General features: G+C 39.6%; 1 protein-coding gene across 4 annotated transcripts in view; it reads left to right on the top strand.

Annotated features, from left to right (window-relative positions):
• Positions 1-22,879, top strand: part of AFF2 (AF4/FMR2 family member 2) — a 349,249-nt gene that overhangs the window by 184,520 nt on the left and 141,850 nt on the right. For all 4 annotated transcript variants that reach the window (XM_042807366.1, XM_042807365.1, XM_042807364.1 and 1 more), the window contains exon 4: positions 1,284-1,328. In XM_042807366.1, the coding sequence (XP_042663300.1) occupies positions 1,284-1,328 (45 nt within the window). The remainder of the gene's footprint in view (positions 1-1,283; positions 1,329-22,879) is intronic.

Raw genomic sequence — 22,879 nt, 5'->3', positions numbered from 1 at the left:
TGGGTCAGACCAGCCACAGTATGAGAAGATAATGGGGAAAATGTTGCTACATTAGCAGAGCATGAACTTGGTGATCTAATATGTCTTTCTGGTCTTTGACTTTTGTAGCTGTGTGGATTTATTCTTGAAGCTTAGTGCTGGCTGAAATATAAGAGGAAAGCCATGGTCGGTGCTTTTGGTCAAGATCTATAGGAGATTAGGATGACAGGGATTAACTTTAGTCATGAATATCTTTTACCAAAGTAGATACCAAGGATAATAAGGTAGCAGCGTTGGGCAGAAAAGCCTCCCTGAATACTTATGGTACAAAGCACTTACCTGTTTTTTGGTACCTTCCTGAATATCATCTCTTCCTCTGCTGTACCACCATGATAAGAACCTATCATAAGTACCTGCAGGTGCTACAAAAAGGCTGTACATATGGGTCATGTCTGCCTCGTTATTTATGTAATTGTTGACACTATTTAGAGGTTTTATGCTCTTTCATGTCCTTGGAATGATGTATTGCAGCAAATGCTGCAAGTACCATTTTAAATGAGTATTTTCAATTATAAGACGTTAAGGACACTACTGTGTGATGGGGGTGGGGGTGGGGTGTGTATGGTTGTGGGCTTAGATATATTGCATCTTTCTAAGGGGAGAAGGAATATCTGTCAAACCTCTCAAGGTGGATTCCTGTGTGCTATTCAGTCTTCAGAGAATACTTAACCTGCACCAGGCTTATGAAGTGAGGGACAACAAAATCAGCAGCCACCGTTATAGTCCAATCAATATTTTACTATGTTGTATGTTTAAGTTTTAAGAGCTGTCTTGGCTGTTAGCCTATTAAGCTGTAGGATAAGATAGTTGAGGATAACAACTTTCCCCTAACTGTTATCACCTCTGTCCTTTGCTGCAGCATGCGGCAAGTTAAACCAAACCTCGCCTTCTCTCTGAAGGCTGTCGATAGGAGTAACAGTGGGATCTTCTTCAATTACAGAAGTTTCAGGAAATTCTAGTGCCAATTCTCATCTGTGGGGAAATCAGAGTACTTCATTGCTTCAAAAGTGTTGTTAGTAGCACAAAGCAGTGTGGAAAAAAAAAAAAAACCACAACTTTTGACAAAATGGATTCTGCTGATGATTTATGTTGATCTGAACTGGAAAATTTGGTAGGCAGCAGGTGTGGATACAGCAGTCTTCAAACAGAGGCAGTTACTTATGAGCTGTTCACCTGTGTGGTTATAGTCACTGAACTTTGCATCTAGCACCTGATTAAACATTTCTTTTTTTCTTTAAACCTAGGTTACCCTTCCCAATGACTCCAGTTGTGTGGAAGAAATATTACGGGTGAGTAATACCCTTTGCTTTTGTATCTTTTGTTAATTGTAGTGTTGTTATTTAATCTTTTATGAAGAAAGGTTTTATGGCTGTCTTTAACACTGTTGTTAGATAATAACATATTAGTGGGTCTGTATTAAAGAGACATAACCAAGGGGAAGGCCCAGGGTATTCCTTAGTGAGTAAGGTCAGTTCACCACCTACTCTGCATCTGCCAGCTTGTTTCTGTCAGGATTTACACCAATTCCTGTTCTTTTTTAAGATCTCAGTCTCTGTGAGTCTCTCCGGGACACGTCTCTCCTACCCTAAGGTGGAGTCACCTTAATTCTCCCACTCACAGACTGACCTACAGTCTTCCTCCTTCTTCCCCCAAACTACAGTTGCTCATCGTTCATGGTTTTGTTAAAGACCTACAAACATTTTATTCTGGGAGCTCTGGTCAGTGGTTGAATACAGAAAATAAAAACAACCTCTCCAAACTGAATATGGCTTAATTGCAACAAGATCATATAACAAGAAAAAGGTGAGTGTGCACAAGTTGTATATGTATAAATCTGCCTTACTTTAAGTGTCAGATGGGCTTGTCAGATGACCCAACTTTGGGGTCCCATGTTGGCAGTGAGATTTTTCAGGAGGCACGTTTGTAACCCATGAGTCCCTATGTGGGATTTAAGTTTTTATCTTCATGGGTTGAGTTTCCCATCTGTCAAAGCTACCTCCCTGGGATTTCCAGTCAACCTGCTGGTTTTCGGTGTAGAGGGGATAAAATTTCGGTGGGAATTTGTGCTGGCCATGTCCTTATCACTGGGAGCAACTGGTCCAAACTAACCCAGACCTGAAATCATGTGTAACTGTCATGCCAACTTGCTTGTAAAGACACAGACTTATTCTTGCTTGTAAAATAAAATTGGCTTCTCAGTATTCATTGCAATCCAGAGTTTGGGAAACTTACACCTGTTTTGTGTACACACATTATCTTGGGATGCTGTTGATGTCCGTATGAGTTGCCATTGTTGCTTCAGAAATATGTTGAACCAGCAGGCAAGCATGCATGTGCAGACCTGCAGTAATGAAGGAGTGTACATCTGCATGTGCACCCAGCAGCAGTGAATGTAAGGAAATAAATAAAATTTAGTTTCAACCTTCAAAGTGAGAAAGGGTTTATTACCTATAGGACACTAAGGGAGCAAAAGCAAAGAAAATATTGGAAGGCTGTGCAAAACACTTGGTGTATATCTTCTTCCCCTGTTTATATATTTCAGTTAGGTTCATTACTACAGTTGGAATGACTGACTTGTTAGCTGGGGAAAGCAGTTGTTTTCAGTAAACAACATCAAAAGGAAATGTGATGTAGTGAATTTCAGGGATCAATCATCCAGATGACAGTTTTAATGTGGGAACAGTGCATATAAATCACAGGAAGGAGAAATGTCTTTTTTCTAATGAGGAGGTGATCCTATTTCCTACCCCATGACTGTAATTTGAGTCAGCAGAGGCAGAAGGTCCTGGGCTTCCTTCTGAAACATGCTGAGATTGGTGCAGGACTTTCTGTTGTCATCAAAAGGCAGGGATGAACTGCAGACTCCCTGCAGCTTCAGGCAGCACCTTCTGCCACCAGTAGGCTGTTAAACTCAGGAGGATTCTTGGGGTGGACAGAGCAGGGATTGGATTTAGCAGGTTTTCATGTCTCCAGGGATCTGTCTCATAAGGGCGTCCAATGGGCATCTGAAAAAGGGACACAAATTGGCAGATCTTTCCTGACTGCCAGGTGCAGATGCCCAGAGGTACCCCCTGTGCCCAGCCTTGCCACCCAGCCACAGAGCAAACCTGTCAGCCGTGGCCATAGGCATAGCCAGTAGCCATCTTGAGTATATGAAACTGCCTGTGCCAGGGAGCGGGTGTGGGCTCCCCCGTGGCCATGGTTTGTCTGGGGTGCACAGCTATGTAGGTTTCCAAGCGTTAGGCCTCCTTGTAACCTGTCTGCAAGCAGGCTACAGGCTGCCAGCAAGGCCCTGAGTGTATGAAAGCAGCAAATCACACAGTCGCTTCTGGGGCTGACCATCAAAGGCCCAGCAAACCCCAGCCCCAAATAGTGGCCCTTAGTGGCAGCATTTTAGGCTTTCAGTTTTGTACAGTGCTGAAGTACATGTGGAAGTGGAAGTACCTGAGTTTTGTCAATAACTTTGTTCTTCTCAAATTTATAATGCCGCATAAGCTAGCAGGGGATGTATTTTGGCTGCATGCAGAGTATCGTATTCTACTGGATAAGCAATGCAGAGAAAACAGGAGAATGTGATGACCAGCAGTGGTCAAAATACAGTCTTCTGGCTCCCCATGGAAGCCCTGCGTCAGGACATTCAAGCTGTCTGCTCCAGATGGAAGGATGACCCTTGATTTCGGCAGTAATTTGTGCTTTGAGAACCTGCACTAAGTGCCCAGCCCTGACATACTTTCTGACCTTTTGGGGCCATTGACATAGGCTCTGAAGAGCCTTGGGAGTAAGAACCTCAGCTCCCTGATGGCAGCTTCCCCACGTAAAAAAAAATAGGCTATCAACATTTCTGTTCTGTCAGGGATGTTGCAGAGGTAAACAAGAAGGATTACAAGACAGTCAAGTCCCACAGGTAGACAGTTGGGGCTGTAATAGCGTGCATTTTGGCCAGCCAGACCATTGGCAATGACTGGCAATTTCTGCCCGGGGCCATGTCTGCTGCTGAGCTGTGCACCCCAAAGTGCCAGAGGCTGGGTCCTGCTGCCTGCCTTGCCCCAGTCCTGCCAGTCTGCCTTGAGAACATTTCATGCCTTGAAAATTTCTTTTTTTTTTTCTCTTTTTTCTTTTTCTTTTTTTTTTTTTTTTTTTAAAGTCAGGGAATAAAGTGACTTAATTCAGTTTCACCCCTCAGAAAGACACAGCAACTCTTGTAGATTTTTTTCCTAGACTTTACAAGGAAGAGGGACCTAAGCTAACATCTGCGACCTCTGATTTTACAGAGCTCTTTTTTCAAGCTGAACTTGATTAATGGTTTTTGTAATTGTAGAGGCTTGCAATTCCTAATCTCTGTCATCTTTTTTTTTTTGTTTGTTTCCATAGGAAAAAAAAAAAAATGTTTAATTGAGCTTATGGCCAAAAATTTCCAATTGAGTGAAGGGAAAGGTCTTGAGTCTGTTCAGACCCCTGAGTCTTCAGAGACAAAATTTCACAGTCCTTCAGATTTCCTGAAACACTTAGCCACTTATGTCATCTTGTATAAATGCTTTAAGGACTGTTCCTGATACTACAACCAAAGGTTAATGTCAGACCAGTCTCCTGTTGATTTTGCTTTTCTAACCAGGATGGCTGAGAAGACTGTTAAACATAATAATAATTAAAAAAATAATCTCCCTTGTACACAAAGGTCAAGCTGTAAAGGTAGTACAGGAGAGTTGCATTTGATACAGGTTGCTGATACCAAATTGAAAGATGAAGTTGAATACACTGGTGGTCGGTATACTTTTTTCTGTTTCAAAATGTGGCTTATTTTTTTAAACCAACATAATGGCTTTAAAAATATGGGTAACATGGAAGACAGGCAATCAGCAGTATGTGTGTGTGTAATTCACATTTTATTAATATGGATTTAAATTAAGTTGTCACTTGCTATGTGCAGCCATTGAAAAATGAGTTCATTGAAATGTTGTGATACAAAGTGAAAATGGGGCGGGAGAGCTGGAATTTTAAACCAGGACTCTGAAGCTGTTACTTGTGCCATTTGTACCAGTGCTTTACATCAGAGTACCTTGCTGTCATTGCATGTTATGTGAACCATTGTGCTGGTCCAGACATAGAGGGATGTGTAGGTGTGACACTGAAACAACTACCAGTGATCTTTTTTCTGCCCATAGAGAGCGCAGACGGGGTCTCCCTTAGCATTGGTTTACTTCTGGGTAAAGAGGTGATAAACATACGTTACACGGGAAAGAAAGGAAATTTTATTTAACTAAATTTTCTTGGGGACTTGTAGTGTTAATTGAAACTTTGGGCTAGGTGTTTAGGCAATCGATTAGACGTAATCCCACAGAAGAGAGGCTCTGGTCTGTACACATAAAGATTCGTGTCTGTGTTGCTAACTAGCTGGGCGGGCAGTTCTGTCTAAAAATCTGTCCCTGCTTAGAGGAACAAAAGAGTTCTTGTAGGTGCATATTCACTGTAGTAAGGCATCAAGTAACTAGATGGACTTCTGATGTTATGTGGACAGCTGTGATATTAATTAAAAGCTTTCTAATCTGGAAACAAAGAAAATCCTAAATATAATTCAGTTTGTAATTAGTATAAAAATGACTGGAGTTAAGTCTATAATTTGTATGGTCTTCTATTCTTCTGGTGACTACCTCATGTCTAATGACATTGGAGAAGATGTAAATTGATCAGCAGTTGAAAATGCCCTTGACTGGGCAAATTATGTGTAGTGTTACCTTTCTTGTGCCAACTGAAATCACTAACAGATTTAATATGTATCATCCATAGCTAAGGTGAGCTGTTCACAGAGCAAAATTAGACTGTAACAGATACAGCCCATTATTTGCCCTTCAGTAATTGTTTTCTCTTCTAAAATACAAACCAACATTGAAGAACGATGCTAAATCTAATTATAATAATTGTAATTTGCAAAATACAGGTACTTTGTCCAGTGTGGTTACAAATGCACTTAGTAGCTGACAGGCAGTTTAAATATTTTCATGTGGAATCTTGGGGCTTTCTGGGGAGGACATGATGTGAATTTAAAATTATTATCTAGACGTCACTGGACAAGTGAATAACGAGCTGACTGGCCTAGTAAATCATGTGAACCTGTCAAATGTGGGAACACATTGGGGAGGAGATGATGTCAAGTAACAGTAACTTAGCAACCTGGCATTTAGCTGTCCAGAGAATGAGTAAGAGTAGCCACTTTTAAATAGCTGAGTAAATAAATGAATCCCTATATGTCTTAGGTGTGCTATAAAAACAGCCCAGCACCGTATGTTTTGTGTCAAGCTGCTTCTTTCTCCAGGATAAGGTGATTTATTATTTCTATTGAAATGAAAAAATGGATTGAAAAGTTAACCCACGTGTAAATGTGTATCTGCAGCCTTTGTCCCTCATCTGGCATGCAGCCTATGGAAGCCTGTAAGGAACAGGTAATAGCCTGCTTTGAAAAAGGCAACATGTAGGTGTTTTTTTTTTTTTTCTTTAGACTTTGCTTATGCACATGAAGATTTGGATGGATAAGAACAATTAATTTCTTAGCAATTTCCAAGCCATTGCATTTTCAGCTTTTTATCAGCATTTTCTCAATGGAGGAAGGACCAGTTTCTGCTCTCACATCAAAATAAATCAAGGGGTAATTCCTCTGACCTCTGATCTCATTTGAGTTCATTGAATTCTTCTTTCTCCCACACTGGTATAAATTGGCAGCAGCTCCACTTAATGTTCCTGCTGCTGTTATTAAATAAAAAGGAGTTACCCCTGTGTTACTTTAGGTATACATAAAAGCATCAACTAGTCCTTTGTTTTGATGATTCTATAGATGTAGTCTTACTCCAGGAAATGCTGAGTAGTTCTTTGAGAACAGCTCATTCCTGGTTTAGTAGGTGATCAGCTCAATTCTTGTCTCAGTACCACCACAAACATTCAGCAACAATTCCAGGAATGTCAAAAGAAGCCTTTTCCTAGCATTTTGTGCACTGTCCAGCCATATAAACACAGGCACAGTGAGATCAATAGTTGGAGTCATTTGAGGACAGCCTGGTATAGGCTTGAAACGCAAAAGACTCTTTGGGAGTTGGAGAATGCAGCCTTAGATCTTCCCAGTCTAGAGCAGACCCTTAACAGGGAGACTCACCTTGGCCACTGCGAGTTACACATGAATGCAGCAGAACAAGATTATTCAAGTTTTTGGCCATTCACCTTTAGAGTTAACACTAAGGTGCCACCCATGAGAAAGGCACCTCAGGAGCATTATCCCAAAGCTGTCTATATTAACTTGAAGGCACATAATGTAGAAAACTCAGAGTTAACTTCAGGCTGGCTGAGTAGACATGAGTCAATGCTCAAGTACTTAGCTTGTGCGGTTGGTTTTGTGGGCCACCGTTGCACTGCTGGCATGGCACGGGTTAGATACGAGCAGAGTTCGCTTGTGATGTAGATACATACTATAAATCTGCTTTGTGCTGCCAGATCAACGCAAAGCAGGCTTCATGCTGCTGGGGAGGTGATGGGGAGAAAAGGTTGACTGTCTGATCTGACAAATGCACGTGGGTGTGCAGTGTTTCCTGTATTCGAAAGGTGGTGTTTTGCACCTGCCTGTTACAGGGATAAATGCCTCTTCAAGATGTAAGGCAGCAAAAGATTAGACCTTTGTCAGGACAGACAAGCAAGGTCTGATTCCAGCCTGCAGGCACATTTATCAAATAAAGGTTTTATTTTTGTAGCAGTATTAAAGAAATTATTTAGCAAAGAACTTTGAAATGTAAAATCTGATCACTGTGTGGGTCTATTGCAGCCCGTCTACACTGTAACAATAAAAAAAGATTACAAAAGGTATTCAAGAAAAGAGAGAGAGATTGCAGTGCACCTATTCTGAACTCACTATTCAATTCTGTTTTCTTATCTCCTTAACTATAATATTTTAACATATATTTTTGTACTGCCTGAGTGAAATATTGCTGATTTCAGTAGTATTATATAATTTTGCTATCATTGCCAGATTTACCATTGCTACTAAAATTACTGTAAAGTGAGCTGACATCACAAGTTTGGACACATATTACTCCTAAAGAGAATGAAAGCACTCTCATGAGAAATGAATGACTAAATGAAAAAGTATTAATTCTTATCTGTTTTCCAAGCTCTTCAGCATCTCTTTGCACCAAAACAAGCACTTTTAGTTTCTCTTCCTCATTGACAGTCACCTCAGAAATGATCCACTGTGTATTGCAACATGTCACATGCTTGGCATCCTCACTCTGATTCAGTAGTCTGTTATGATAAAAATAATATTTCATGAGAATATACAAAATAATTTTTTTAAAGCCAGTTCAAACAAGAAAGTAAGTCAAGCAAAGTCATTGTCTTGGAGGAAAAGACACTCTGTAGCACTCCAGAAGTTTTGATCACTTCATATACTAGTTTTTTCAAATACTTCTAAGTTTTGTAGTTCCAGAAATGGCTAGAAGTGAAAGATACAAAAAATGTGGGAAAACGAGTTGATGCTGTCTTGTAGTTGAGCGAAGAGTATCATAAAACTAAGATTCTTACTCCAGATTTGCTGACCCTCGGGACCTGACTTCCTGTCCCTCTTCATCATTGTAAATAAAGAGTAACTACCTTATCTTTGAGTGAAAGTGTGGGAGAAAACAGACCTAAGGAATCTGGGATGTCAGATCAACTTCAACCTTTTGTATGCACCCATGAACAAAAAAGGCCCCAAGTGCTGAACTAGAAGATTTTAAACACTTCTACACTGTTACAGTGTTTGGCTCTAGCTGTACTGGGTATTCCTCCTTAAGGACCTCGTGGGCTGCATGATTTTATGTTGTATAAAGACATGGTTAGGAACTGCAGAGCCTGTCATGTGTCTGTCCTGCAGTACTGCTGCCAATTCCATAATGACTGGTAACAACTACTGGCACAGGTTGCAGTGTGGTCAAACAGAAAAGCTTTCTGAAACTCCTATACTCCACTTACACATATTACTGCCAGAATATTAAACAAAAAAAATCTAGTCCTATTTTGAAATATAGGTAGTAGAATATTCCTCTGGTCTCAGATTAATCATTTCTGTTATTTCATCTTGTCCTGTCAAAATGAAACATGGTTAAATATGGGCATTGAGTGTTTAAACTGCTAGCAATGTTACCTTTCACTTAAGTAGATTAATAATGTATACTCTACATAACAAATTGCTTTAGGCATAGAATGAAGACATTGAAAACATATTAAAATAGAGTTAGGTTTATGAAATGAATGCATGCTTTAGAAACAATTCTGGTTTGAAATTAGAAAGTCTATGGCATCTTCTATGGCTCTTTATCTCACAAAGGGGAAGGGCTCCATTTTTGCAGCCCTTGAGGGCTGTGAGTTTTAAGTCCTGGTGTGAAGTCCCCCCTAAGTCAGCACTGCTGGAGAGGGTGGTGGGGCCCATGAAGGATAAGTTGGCCCTATGTGGTTAGTCAAGAGAAACAGACTTGCAGTGTCCAAGGAGAGACAGGGCTGGACAATGTAACTAAATGAATCTTCAGAAAGAGTTTCAAGAACTCTCGTCTTTTAAATTCTCCTCTGAATTCTCCTCCTTTCAGCTGGCCATGTCAATCAAAACCTAAAATAAATTGGTTGACAGTTAAAAAATAGATGTAAGAAAAGGACTAGAGAAATGAAAAAAAAATGGACCAAAAAGGAGCCAGATACTTGAGGCATGCTCAGTTTTACTTCTTTAACTATACTCACCATGTTGTAGCCTTTGATGCTTCACTGCTCTTGTGGTCTTAGAAGGAAAGTAAAGAAAACAGGACAAAGATGACACCTGGAGTAAATCTGAAGTTAGAACTTTGAATCTCATTGTTACTTTCAGAGGAAATGGGTGGAAGTTTACTGTTACAGTAGATACCAGGAATTGTTGCCGTTTTCTTCATGTACTGCAGTCTAAATTTAACTCAAGTCATTCCTAATCTCTTCTTAAGGCAAGAATACAGACACCAAATGAGTTACAGGCCAAGAAGTATTTCTTCCTGAGACACTCCCTAGAGGAGCAGGCAGACTTTTTCTTTGGAAGAGTCATGTGGTGACATGCTATCAGCCTTGCCAGCCCCCATGGGGTTGAAGCAGCCTAACATGGGAAGTCAGTCTCACAGTCATCATCTGTCTTAAGTTCAAGTCATTCCACATTCTGTAGGGAGAATAGTTCTGAAAGCTCTCTTTTTGGGGGGAGCAATTTATGTCTTTGCTACTTGTCATTAATCTGTAGGCTTTAAGACTGTCACGCAGCATAGTCAGTGGAGCTCTTTATGAAGGTGTCTTCCTTCTTACCTGTGGAGATCGTTTCAGCTGTCAAAGTCCTCATAATACACCACTTGACACCTACCAGTAAAGGACTGATATGGTCCATCTTACCATCTCTTTGAACATCCTCTCAATAAATGTTTGAATATATAGACTCAGATAAGACATCCTACCTTTAAGCTTCCCGTGTAACTTTGAAATGGCCCTTCGCTCCACAATGTCTCCTTCCATGAAATGGGGAAATAGGACCTCACCGACATTGCCATCGTGTTGCAAAGTTAAATTAGTTGCTAGCAAAATGCATTGAGGTCCTCAGCTGGAATTATTGGTGTTATAATTGTGCAAAAGCAAGGCTCAATCAGATATTTAAAATTATACTACATACTGTGACTTAGCCATTTCTATAGAGAATTTCTAACATTTCTTTAAAGAAAGCGTGTCATTGAATTTAATGTTCTGAGAAACCTTATGAACTTCCAATCTATTTTAGCCATATATTTCAAATTGTGCTTATAATTGTGTTTTTTATTGAATATGTAAGTCCCTTTCAATTTCTTAATACAGTACATGGGTTTTAATACACATCTGAGAAGAATGCACACTGTGGATGGGAGACAGTTTTGAGCATTTTCAAATTGTCACAGTAAAATTGTCACATTTGTTTAATTAGCCTGTAGATGCTGCCACATTGATTTATGTCAGCTGTGTAACAATTTCTTTGGATAGCTAGAAAATCTGACCAGGATGCTTTTCTTCTTTTTTTTTTTTTTTTTTTTCTCAAGGAATTTTACACATTTCTTTTTGATTTAAAAGCAGTTATACAGGCACCCAGCCTTGCAGAAGTCAGTTTAAGAAAACATCACTCTGTAGCATTAGAAAGGAAGATGGTTTTATTAGTTCAAGACATTGAGGTGTTTGTTGACCATTGTTCAGAGGAAAGATAAAAACTGACTACAAACATGAATCTGAAGTTCAGGCCTAAGTGCCCAGATTTATGTTTGTTCAACATTCTGCATGAGCTGTTTACCTGCTGCAAGTGTTACTGCATTGCCTTCCAGGGATCCTAGGTGAGTGCTCAGGTGAGGATATCACAAGAAAACCTGTTCTCAAGAGTTTACAGCTCTTCTTTAAATACATTCTCTATTCCAAAATTTCTGTGCCATGTCTTAACAAATATTTTTGAAGGGGAGGTAGAAATAATATCTACTAGTACTTTTCAGGATGAAAAAAGTACAACATGGATGCACATGGACTTCAGAGACTTGCATGGGCTGCTAATGGGGGGGGGGGGGGGGGGGGGGAAGACAGAGTAGTGTTCATTACATTTGCTGCCAGTTGAGTGGGTGATTTAAGGCATGGACCAAATTCCACCTCTGAGGCCAAGCTGGAAGATGATGTGTTCTGGTCTCTTGTGAGGAATGCTTTGAGATCTTTTGATGGAGTTTATTGCACAAGCACTGAGTATTAAAGGCACCTCTGGGCTTTGTAGTCCATTAATTTCTTTGCCACGAATATATCCTGCTAAAGAATATGTTGTTTGTGTACCGTAAGGACAGTAACCCTTAAAAATATTCTTCCAAGCCTCAGAAAAAAAACTCGATGTTTGGTTTGTAGGAGAATATTCTCAGGAGAGATTTTAATTTTTTTCTAAATCAAGCCAATTAATCCCTTCCCCCTTATTTCAGCATTTTATCATTTCTAACCTCTTGAGTCCCTAATCTTTTCAATAAGAGGTCTGAGCTGCCAGTTTATCTGAAAAAGGAGTATTGTACCAATCAAATGAAAATTGGTGCTCAGATTTTTTTGAGAAGCAGCCCCTTGTCATTCCTGAGTTAAGACAAAAACAAAGAACACAGCTTCAACAGTGAGGCGTTCACTGGAGGCTTCTTTCCATGAAAATAGTTATCACTCCTTTTTTCCTTGGCAATTGAGTCATTGTTGCTTTTAAAAGAAGTTGTCATGATCTCCTCATTACCATTTTTCTTAATATGATAAGTGTAAACTACAAGAAAGCTATCATGTTTGAAAGGATACGGGAACCCTAAGGAATGTTATACTAACCGCTTGTGTGCTTTGAAAAGGCTTAGACTGGGAATTTGACTAAATGTATCATTCTGCCTCCTTTGCAGCAGCATTGTCATTTTATAGTCTTTCACTTATAACACAAGTTACCCTTCAAAAAAGAATGCTGTGTTACTGCATCCAGCCTTTGTATCTCCCCAGCAAAGATAGATCAACTCCTTTTGGTAATTGCTTGAACATGATAATACATTGCACTTTGTACTTTTTTTTTTAAAAAAATAAAGTATTCTTTGGCAGGTTTATTCCAGTTCAACTTTGTATGATAACTGGTAATTGTCAGTGTTTGACACCAGCTGGAGTTGCAAATAGCACTAACTGCTTAGAGCTAACAAGCAACGGTGGGTCTACTGGGTGGTCTTTTCTTGGGCTTGCTCCAAGTTTGTTGCATATTGCTCATACAACCCCTGATAAACTATTACTAATGAACAGTTCACTATTTCTTTTTGGCCATATAGGAGCAACAAAGACAATACATGTCATCGTATAGTAATGTAGATATAATTTTTAAATGCTGGAGTACCAAACATACTGCATTTTAGTACTGTGGCTTTTGTGTCCTATTCACTAGTTTTCCTGTGGGAAAAAAAAAAAAAAAAAAAAAAAAAAAGTGTAGTGTTTGGAGACAGGAAGGTTATGGACTTTGCCCTTTTTCAGCCCCATTTTTAGGAGTTAGTTTGTTTCAATGTAGTTTGCTGTCAGAACGTTTTTAAAAAACACAGGCATGGGAGGAGGATATATTAATCTGGTGTATAGTCTGAACATGCTGATTTCAGACATTAGGACTGCTCTGTGTGGGACCAAGCATCCTCAGCTGTCATACGTCTTAGTGGCAGTTCTGAGTATTTTATATTTCCAACCTCAGACTTATTAGCTTTGTAAAAAGGAAGGAGCTGGGAAGCACGGAATCAAATGCATGTATGTGACAGTGTGAATCTGTCTACCAGAAATACTCTGAAGCCTCCATACCTTAAGGGAGATCAAAGAAGACCTCAGCCTGTTTTGGCTTCAGTTTTCTTTACGCTTTAAACTGGCTTATTTGGGTACGGCTAACATGCGAAAAGAGTATATGTTGTATCAAAACATCTTCTATAACATACATACATTTTTTCTACACCTGTTAGCTTAGCAGGAGTGGATCAAAGGGGTGTTGGCATGATTTACAGGACACACAGATGCAGGAACAGACCTGCTTCAAGGCACAAGTGAGGAAAAGGAAATACAGACTGAAATGTTTGTTCTTTTCCAAAGGCTAAAATTACTATAATAAATGCCAGGTTGTATGATAGGGTTTCAGGTGGCTGTTTAGGTCTTTTTGTAAGAGAAGAGAATTAAAGGGTTGAGTGTGAGAGGCGGCAAGGACTCTGACTCTCTGTTATAGTCCAGGACCCATAATATTTTTTTTTTGGCAAACATGCTAAGCTTTTAACCTTACAAAAAATAGGGTGAAAAATTAGAGGATCCAATGATGAGGATTCAGTTTGAAGTTTTCTGTCCATCCAGAACTCGATTAATGCTGATTGAGCTGGCTGTTTTGTCCACCCAGGATTTTCCAGCCAATATTCACTGTTCCCACTTTCCAGCCAATATTCAGAAGTTCTGCCACTGCCCTGGGCATTGCATAAGACAAAAAATGAGACAGTCTTTTCCATCAAAGTCTCTGGTGTAGGCACTGGGAAGATAATCATACTCTCTAGGGGAAAGTGAGTGCATTCTAAGGGGGAAGCAAGTCTTCAACTGGGATTGACACACAGTAGTGAGATCATCACATAGATGAAGAAAAGAAAATGGTTAAAAAGGACAGCTTCTGTAAAAATAGGTTTGAACTTTTCTAGGTGTTCGGTGTGTCTTCACTTCAGCCTCAGACCACTATTTTAATGGCATTACACTTGAGGTGTTGAGGAAATCATTTAAGAGGAAAACACTCAACATTAAAAAGAAATGCAACCCTGTCACACCCACTCAGGAAAACCTATGCTGCAATACTGCTTGTGTGGTAAGCAGAATAAAAGAGAGCTGTCAGAGTCATGATTTTGAAGGCAAAAAACCCCAGCTTTTGTAAAAGATTTCAATGTGTATTGTACAGCAGTGTGTGGTAGCTTCATTTCTTTGTATTTGATGAGTAACAACTTGGATTCCAGTTTTAATGAAAGCAAATCATGGCTTACACAAAAGAATTCAACTTTAATCTCAAATAAGTTGCCTAACCTGGTTTCTTAATTTCCTCCTATATGTTATTTCAGATAATTGATGCTCCTGTTTTAAGACTAAAGCTGGTGTCTTTTGGCACAAGCTCACGCTTTCAAATTCCTAATGATTTTTAGACTCAGTTTCATCATATTGTCAGGATGTGGGTTATAAGGTGGCTACATGGATCTAAAACTTACTGCACAGTTTAAAACAGTGTCTGTGCTAAGCCTATAGAACAAGGTGTTTTGTAGTTTAGTATTTAATTTTGCCTGATACCGAATTTGGAGAATGTAATTTTCCACATTGGTATAAGTGGTTCCAGAAATTAAATGCATTTTGTAATAAATTACATGGATATGGTCTTGTCATGTGACTGTGTATTTCACTGTTGTATTCTGTATGAAAAAAAACATGAATTGATTACATCTGGCAATGTAAAGGAGATGGTGTAATGTATTGTATAAATGTGCACAGTAGAGTGCCTCAGGGTAGGTGCAGTCTTGTTTTGTAACTGTAAATTACAGTTCTGCTCTCCTCTTGGTGTGAACCCTAAGTTTCAGAGAAGAAAACAGGCGATTCAAGACATGCTTTTTTGCTTGTGAAGCTCAGGATGGATGGAACAAATTACACGATTCCCTTAAACAAGTGCCAGCAGTGAATAGTTTCAAAACACAGTTGCTTATTTACTTGGAGAAATGTTGCCAATGTTTTTTAAATTGCAGAGATGAAATTATATGTTGGTATTAGCAACCTCTGAAAGAATTAGCTTTTTATTACTTATTGTGCCTTTGTTTATATTATACTGTTGTCCTGCCAGGATATTATGTTGTATTTAACAGTTCAATGCATACTTCCTATCTCTTGGGACCCTCATGAAAATTAGATGTGCCATCCCTGGAGATGGTTACCAACAAGTATCATTTGGAATAAATAAAATCAATGGGATATGGCTGTGCATCTCACTGGGGTTGAGAAGCTGCCAATACTGTCCACAGCAAGATTCTGGTACTATGTATTGGGCAATGAAGTCAGTAGTTTAGTTACTGAGAGCAACAGATTAAGGATGCCTCGCTTTCTGGAAGTGGGTTTAGTACTCGTGACTGCAAGTATCTGAATTAGGGCATATCATTAATTTTTAGGACTTTAAAATTGATGTTAGCTGGTGTTAACTGACTATCCATTTCTGGATGCACTATTAACCAGATAGGATCTCAGCACAGCTGAGAATTAGTAAGTATGGAGGATCAGGATTTTACCCTCATGATTGCTCTGATGTTCTTGAAGTGCTCTGTGAAAGACACAGCACCAACCACTGTCCGCCAGCATCCCAGATGAGAAGGACCTCAAGTCTGACCCATTCTGGCAGTTCATGTTTCTGACCCATCAGTAGGTCTGTCCAGAAGAACGGTTATATGGAAATACGAATATCTCACATGGCTCAGCATCTCACATGTGCTTGGCAAAACTTCAGAGCTTTGATCATCCTTTCCTTGCATGCAGCCATGATGGCCTATCCTTAACAAAAAACATGTATTCTACAAGTAGAGAAAAAGACGCCTCCTGCCTCTCTTGGATAGGAAGTGGAGCTACCTCAGTGTCAGTACATGCCTGTCTTTGGATTCTCTGAAGGCTCATGGCTTGTCACAAAGACAGCACTGGCTTCTTCTCATCTCCTTGGCTTTCATTAGCAAGCTCAGGGAATGGTCTAAGGCAAAGACAGCATGGGTCAGAGAGGCAGTCATACATGCAGGATGCATTTACCTCTGACTTCATGATTTCCCTGGCCTCCCTTTTCCACAAAACTCTTCATTCTGTCTCATCATGTAAAACTTGTCAAGGGTGCTCTCCTGTGTGCTTCCTGTAAGGTCCTGTTTAATTTTTTACACTGTGTGATTCTACTTTGCTGATTATGTTCTGTGAACGCCCCATGTCCTTCCTGCACTTCACTTACACAGATAACTCAAACCTGACAAGAGTAGAGATACAGCTGCTACAGACTTCTTGTTCTGTTGCAGTTCTCCATAATGATGTTTCTATAGTAGGACCCTTAGGGGGCTGTACTGCATGTTGCTGAAAATGCCAAGAACGTGTAAAAAGGTGCTCGAGGGCACAAAACCTACTTGGGATTTAATTGAAGGACTGTCCTGGGCAGTGTGAGCCACATTCAGGACAGTTTTTGACCATATAATCTTCCTGAGTTGGACCCTGAAGAAAATTATCCTGATTCACATTGGAGAGAAGTATCCAACCTGTTTTACAGAGGAGCCTTGGGAATGAACTGGAATAAACAGAGTGTGGACCATTTGGGGCCCAGGACCCAGCAGGGAGCTAAATCATTTGACAGTGTAGACACACTATTATACAGGCTGTGGTTACTTTTAGGATTGTGTTGGACTTGTTAAATTGGAAATCCGGTGGTGGGTTCATGTGATGTAGCTTCATTACTCTCCCCCTAAAACAGCCTCTTGAGCTGAGATACCTTCTCACTGTAGTGAAGCATTGTTTTTCTTCACATACATGAGATTGGTTAGAGCAATAAGTACATCAATCATTATTTGCTATTTTTTTATTGTCTTCTAAATACTCTAAGCAAAGACGGTAAATGTTATTAGTTACAAAAGCTACAGTATGAGGAATATATATTGAAAAGTGTGAGGTATTCAAGACTCAGAGAGTACTGAGAAGTGCAACAGAAACAGAAAACTTCCATATTGCTATCACTTTCTTTGTGGATTTCCAAATGTTAACAAAGTAGGAAAGGAAAACATATGTTGTAGTTTATAGTCAACCCCTGTTGGTTTCTAAAGCAATTTCTATATTCATTTTCACTGATTATCATTTTTGTCTGTCCTTCCCATTCTTGTTAATATGGCAAGGAATAGTAATTTACCATGGGAGAATATGGAATGCATCCCATTCCCCAGTTGGGCAGAGGGAACTTATTTGTTGTCATTGATAAAACCAACAGGGTGAACACTGTGGTTTAAGGTTATGGTCAGGGAAATGGTTGCTTTTTGTAAAAGAAACTCTGGCTTTTCATTAATAAACTCATACATGTGTGCACTATATTTCTAAATGGCTTTCTAGTAGTTTTTGGTACAGTAGCATGATAAATTGATGTATGACAAAGGCATCATTGCAGATTCCACCACATTGTTCCTCCAAAAATATGTACTGGAGATTAGCCACTGGTAATAAATGTGCCAAATCATTTGCATAAGTAAAAAGTTTCCTGCCTTAACATTAATACCAGGAAAACTGACTTTGTCTTGGAGGCCATCAGACAAACACTGAAGTATTTTTTAAAATTTTTTTCCTTGCAAGCAAAAAGATGTGGTACCCTTTGATGCTGAGAAATTTTTTAAATGCTGAAACATGATAATCAAATGCATACCCATGAATATGTCTGTTATGTCCCTGTCGATATTGACAATGTATCAAAACCCCTTCCTCAGGAAACATTTGGCCCAGTATAAAGCAGACCAGATTACTGGTCAGGATAATGCCAACTGCTTGTGCAAATTTTTCATTCCTTCATACGGAATATGAATGAAAAACTACCCATAGATTTATGGCCTTTGCGTTCCTTTAGGCTTTAGTGTCATTTGCCTGTATATATATAAATACGTATCTAGATGCTCATTCTTTCCTTAGCTTTTCCCCAAAAGATGAAATGGCTTGAGATTTTTTTTATTTCAGTATGCATCACACACAAAAAATGTGACTGCCCCTCATGCATTACTGGCTTCCTAGCAGAGAGAGTTTGATCAGGTTTATATAAATGCAGAAACCAGAAAGATACTGTGAAACAAGACATGCTTTTTAATAAGGTTACATTGATAAATAGTTAATAAAACATTAATAAATCATTAATAGAGTCTTTAATAAATGGTAAATCACTTGGTTATCTTTATTCCATCAAGGCAGTAGGTTGCTTAGCACCAGCTGTAACATGAAGTTTGTAATAACCTTAGAATATCTATTCATCATATATATATTTTTTTTTCTGAATGCAATTTTAACATACTGTGTAACTAAAAAATTGGAAAAAGTTTAAAGCAACGGATTTAGCTAAGAGTTAAAAGGACAGAGAAGGGCAATTGACAGAGAGAATACCACAGATAAGGTCTCTTTAGCATCAGTGTTCTCAGATTGCATTTATTGCTAGCCACATATGCAGGGCTGCTACTCCTCCAGCTCCTCTGGCCTGCCCTCTGATGATGTGGGCAAAGTGTCAGTCCTGAAACCACCTTTGTGAACTCCAATGCTACAGAAGAAAAACACCAGGATTGTTGCTTTCTTCTTCTTCCTTTTTGTGCATCTACTGTCCACAAGAGAGGCAGTAAGGGTAGCATTTGGCCAACAGAGATCTATCAAACTACAGAACAAGAAAAAAGGCTGGAAAGGGTCGTAGAAATCTCGTAATCTACTACACATCCCTGTCCCAACGCAGGAATCAATTCTGCCTAAGCCATTCCTGACTGATGCGTGCTAAACTGTTCTTAAGTGTGTTCCTCCAAAGATGGAGTCTGTGTAGCTCTCTGAGCAATCTGTTTCAGCACTGCACAGTCCCTACCATTAGAGAGCTTTTTCTTATGTCTAACTGGAATCTTTGTAGCTGCAGTTTAAGTTCATATCCACCGTAAAACTGGAGAACAGATTATTCTCTCCTTTAGCAACAGCTCTTTCTGTAATTGAAGACTGTTCTCATGTCTCCTCTCAATTCTCCCAAGGGAAGTAGCATGAGCCCTGTATCTTGGGAGACTTCAAATTAGATCAGGCTAAACAGTTTAGAGTGCACTGTAGGAAGGGAAGCTGCCTCAGTAGGAATGCGGAGAACACAGTCTAACTTCTTTTTTCCACAATAACCTCTTAAAGCCTGGCGCAGTGCTTTTATCTGTATTTAAAAACATTGCACACTTTCTTTTGATCAAGAAGGAAATGATGGAAAAGTGAAATACAGAGAAAGGAAATAAATCTTGAAGGCAGGTATTAATTTTAGGGACTGGTTTTGTAAAGCTATTCACCATCTGCCTGATATCCCCTGTAATCAATTCTTTCATTCTGACCTTTTCCTTAGAAACTTGCAAGTTTAAATCCTTCCCCAGTCCTCTCCTTCCATTTAAATCGTGATTTGGCCTTGTACCTCTGCAGTCCTTAAAAAATTTGCTTAGAGTATTTGTAGTTTGGTGATTCATTAGATTGCAACTGCATATGTCCTTCTTAGTTACTTACCTGAGGGCTTTTATAGCTGAAAAAAGCAGTCTTAGCTGAAGAGACGAGCGTGCCTAGCAGTAATAAATAAAGCACATGGAGTCAATTAAAACAATGTTTAAATAATTTTCACAAAGGAGGATGCTTGATGTTACTACATCAGAGGACCACAGTGACTTTTGAGCCAACAAGCTGTGCAGGTTTACTTTCTCATTTAATCTCTAGGTCTATAAAAAAATGCATGCTTCCATAGCAGTCATCTACCCATTCCAACAGTTAACATGATTTTGGAATTATTTTAAGTCCAAACCATGTGAAAATAAATCCTAACTCAATTTTGTGGGATTACTTTGTTTCCATTAAATTCCTCTTTAAAGCATTTCATATGCTCAGTTTTATTATTGTTACTTCCAGGAATTTCTAAATACTTCCAAATTTGGATTGATTAAGGCTTTTTATCTTTTCATGGGGGAAAAAAAGAAAAAAAAAAAATCCCTGCCTTCCTTCCCAGGTATTTGCAAACCAAAATGTTTATATATGCATCATAATAGATGCATATACAACATACACACCCTGTGGTTCTTTATAGTCACAACATATTAGAAGGTAGATATATCAGATTTCACAAGCTAAACAAAACAGAGCTTAGCAAGTACTTAAAGATGAAGGACCTCCAAAAGAAATCAGGGCATAGTGAAGAATGGTGAAGTCATGTGGGTGATTAAACAAATGACATCCTTTCTTCTGGTTCTCCAAAGTAATGTGCATGTGCTTAAGGAACAGAGTAGGAGAGGGTTAAGCAGATGGTCACATCTCTGCAGGATGTGGGGTTGGTGTTTTGACCCTTGATGGGAAACAGTGCAGTGCCATTTTTGCACGTCATTCTGTAGCTTAGTAGAGGTCTGTGTGAGTATAATATGCAGCTGTGTGGTGGTTGGTGTGGGGTTCCTGCCCATATATTTTGAAATGACATTTTTCAGATGAGTAAACTCTACGTTTTCCCTGTGATCATTCAAGGTTCATTGGTCAACAATGCTGTGGCACCTGTCTATAGGTAGATATAGACGTGTTTTTTTAAGTAACGATGTACTTCCTCACCACTTCCACACACAGTGTTTTTTTTGTATGCTGAGCTTTAAATACTTGTGTTGTTTTGCATGTGTGATCCTATCTGGGATTTTCTATCCAATAATTTTTATTCCAGTGGTAATTGAAGTGAAATGCTTAAATGTAGTTAGCTTGTACCTTTGTAATAGACTTCGATGCTCACAAGGTCACTCTGTAAATGCATAGATTTGGTAGTGCTAGTCTCCCTGAAGTTGACTTTTGCTTCTGACTTCTATGGAATCAGGATTTCTTACCTTGTAATTGAATTTCCTCAAATAATTGTAGACTCATTTTTCCTTTTCCTGCTGTTTTATGTTCAGATGTCCCCTACCAGGGAGATGACTAGATTTGCTTACACATCAGCCCACTGAGGGTACACAGTGGACACTAGATGCATTTTGACAGTGAATATTCTGAAATATTTGCTGGCATCACCTTCCCATGAATCATAGTCTCTCTGTCCAGCCTTTTATGCGTGGGCAGGAAGAGACTGAGGTCAAGCCTATAATTGCAGTTCTAGAATATGCTTCATTTCTGCCTTCAGTCAGGCTGCCTGTCCCTCTCTTAATTATGTGATAGAGTCTCTGTTTCATCATTTTGTTATGAAGAGATTTGCCACAAAGCAACCTCTGTGGCATAAGATTTGGCAGAGGCATGCAGAATTTGGATTATAATATCTCACAGAAAAGTTCACCGGATGCTTAAATCTTTTTCTGCCTTCCTTTCTGCAGAGGTCAACTAATCAATGCAATATAATAGTGTATTTCTAGTCACTGCACTGAGCTGCCACAGCCTCACCCGCCAGGCAGGATGAGCTGTTCACGAACTGGCTCTTTCCTCCTCATTGCCACTGTTTGGACTTTGTGCAATGTAAACAGGCCCTGAGCTCCACAGGCAGAAACCTGAAAGCTCTTTCAGGAGTGCAGAGACATCTGCACCCTCCCCTGTCCCTGGGTCATCTGCACAAGTTGCTGACAAAGCTTGGCCCCAGGCTGCACTATCTGTAGCTATGTGGCCCTTTGGATATGCCACAGATGTGTCCGTGGTGCGCTGCGCTGGTGCAAGCAGAGCGGCCGAACCAGCCCTGCCCTCCTGCCTCTGCCAGGACCGGGTGAGGGCTTCTCTCCATAGTGGTCCTCCCCAGGTCTCTGTCCCTTGCAGGGCTCAGCCAAACCTTGCTGCAGCAGCAGCATTGCTGAGGGTGGAAATTTGATGGGCTTCAATAAAATACCAGTGCCTAACAGGAGCTTGGGGGAACTTCATGTGTCCACCTGTCCCACTGACTGAAGACCATGGTGCATAGTTTTCCTTTCTTTCTACTAACCTCCTGTATGACACATGATTTGTGAGGGCCAACTGGAAACCTGAAACTTTCTGTCTGTATCTTCAGTGAATTATACGTAAGCATCCAGTTGTAACCACCTGGGCCTTGTCTTTAGCCCAGATGCACCCACCACGCTGCCCTTTTGACAACGGTTACATTTTTGTTAATTAATTGTATTGTTATATTTTTATTTGTTGAGAATTTGCAGTGGTTGTCATGTTACCTACAGAAACCTGTGTGTTCATAAGCTTTGTTGTGACTGGCCCTGGGCTTGACCAGTGTGAAATAGCAGCTGGGAAGTTTAGTTTACTGCAGTCAGGATTTTGGCCATTGCGTGCAAAATTTTCTAGATCAGTCCCTCTTTTGATCTTTGTCTCCCTTGTCTCTAGAAATAATAATTTCTGAGCTTTGTAGGCAAAGCAAAACAACCAAGACAAAGATATAACAGGTTCCCAGACAAATATTACTGTCTATCTGAATATTTATTAAATTAAGAACAAAGAGAGAATGGAGTGGCATCTATCATAAAACACACTCAGAAAGGCATTTACAAACTCTACCTAAAACAACACTTTTGCAGTTTCTCTATTTTACTGATTTTTCCTCCTTTGAACATAAATCCTAGTCAGC

This window comes from Tyto alba, unplaced genomic scaffold (genome assembly GCF_018691265.1).
Source record: "Tyto alba isolate M040663 unplaced genomic scaffold, T.alba_DEE_v4.0 Super-Scaffold_5, whole genome shotgun sequence".
Classification (NCBI taxonomy): domain Eukaryota; kingdom Metazoa; phylum Chordata; class Aves; order Strigiformes; family Tytonidae; genus Tyto; species Tyto alba.
The sequence above is the reverse complement of the archived record's forward strand: the minus strand, read 5'-3'. Positions and strand labels throughout refer to the sequence as shown.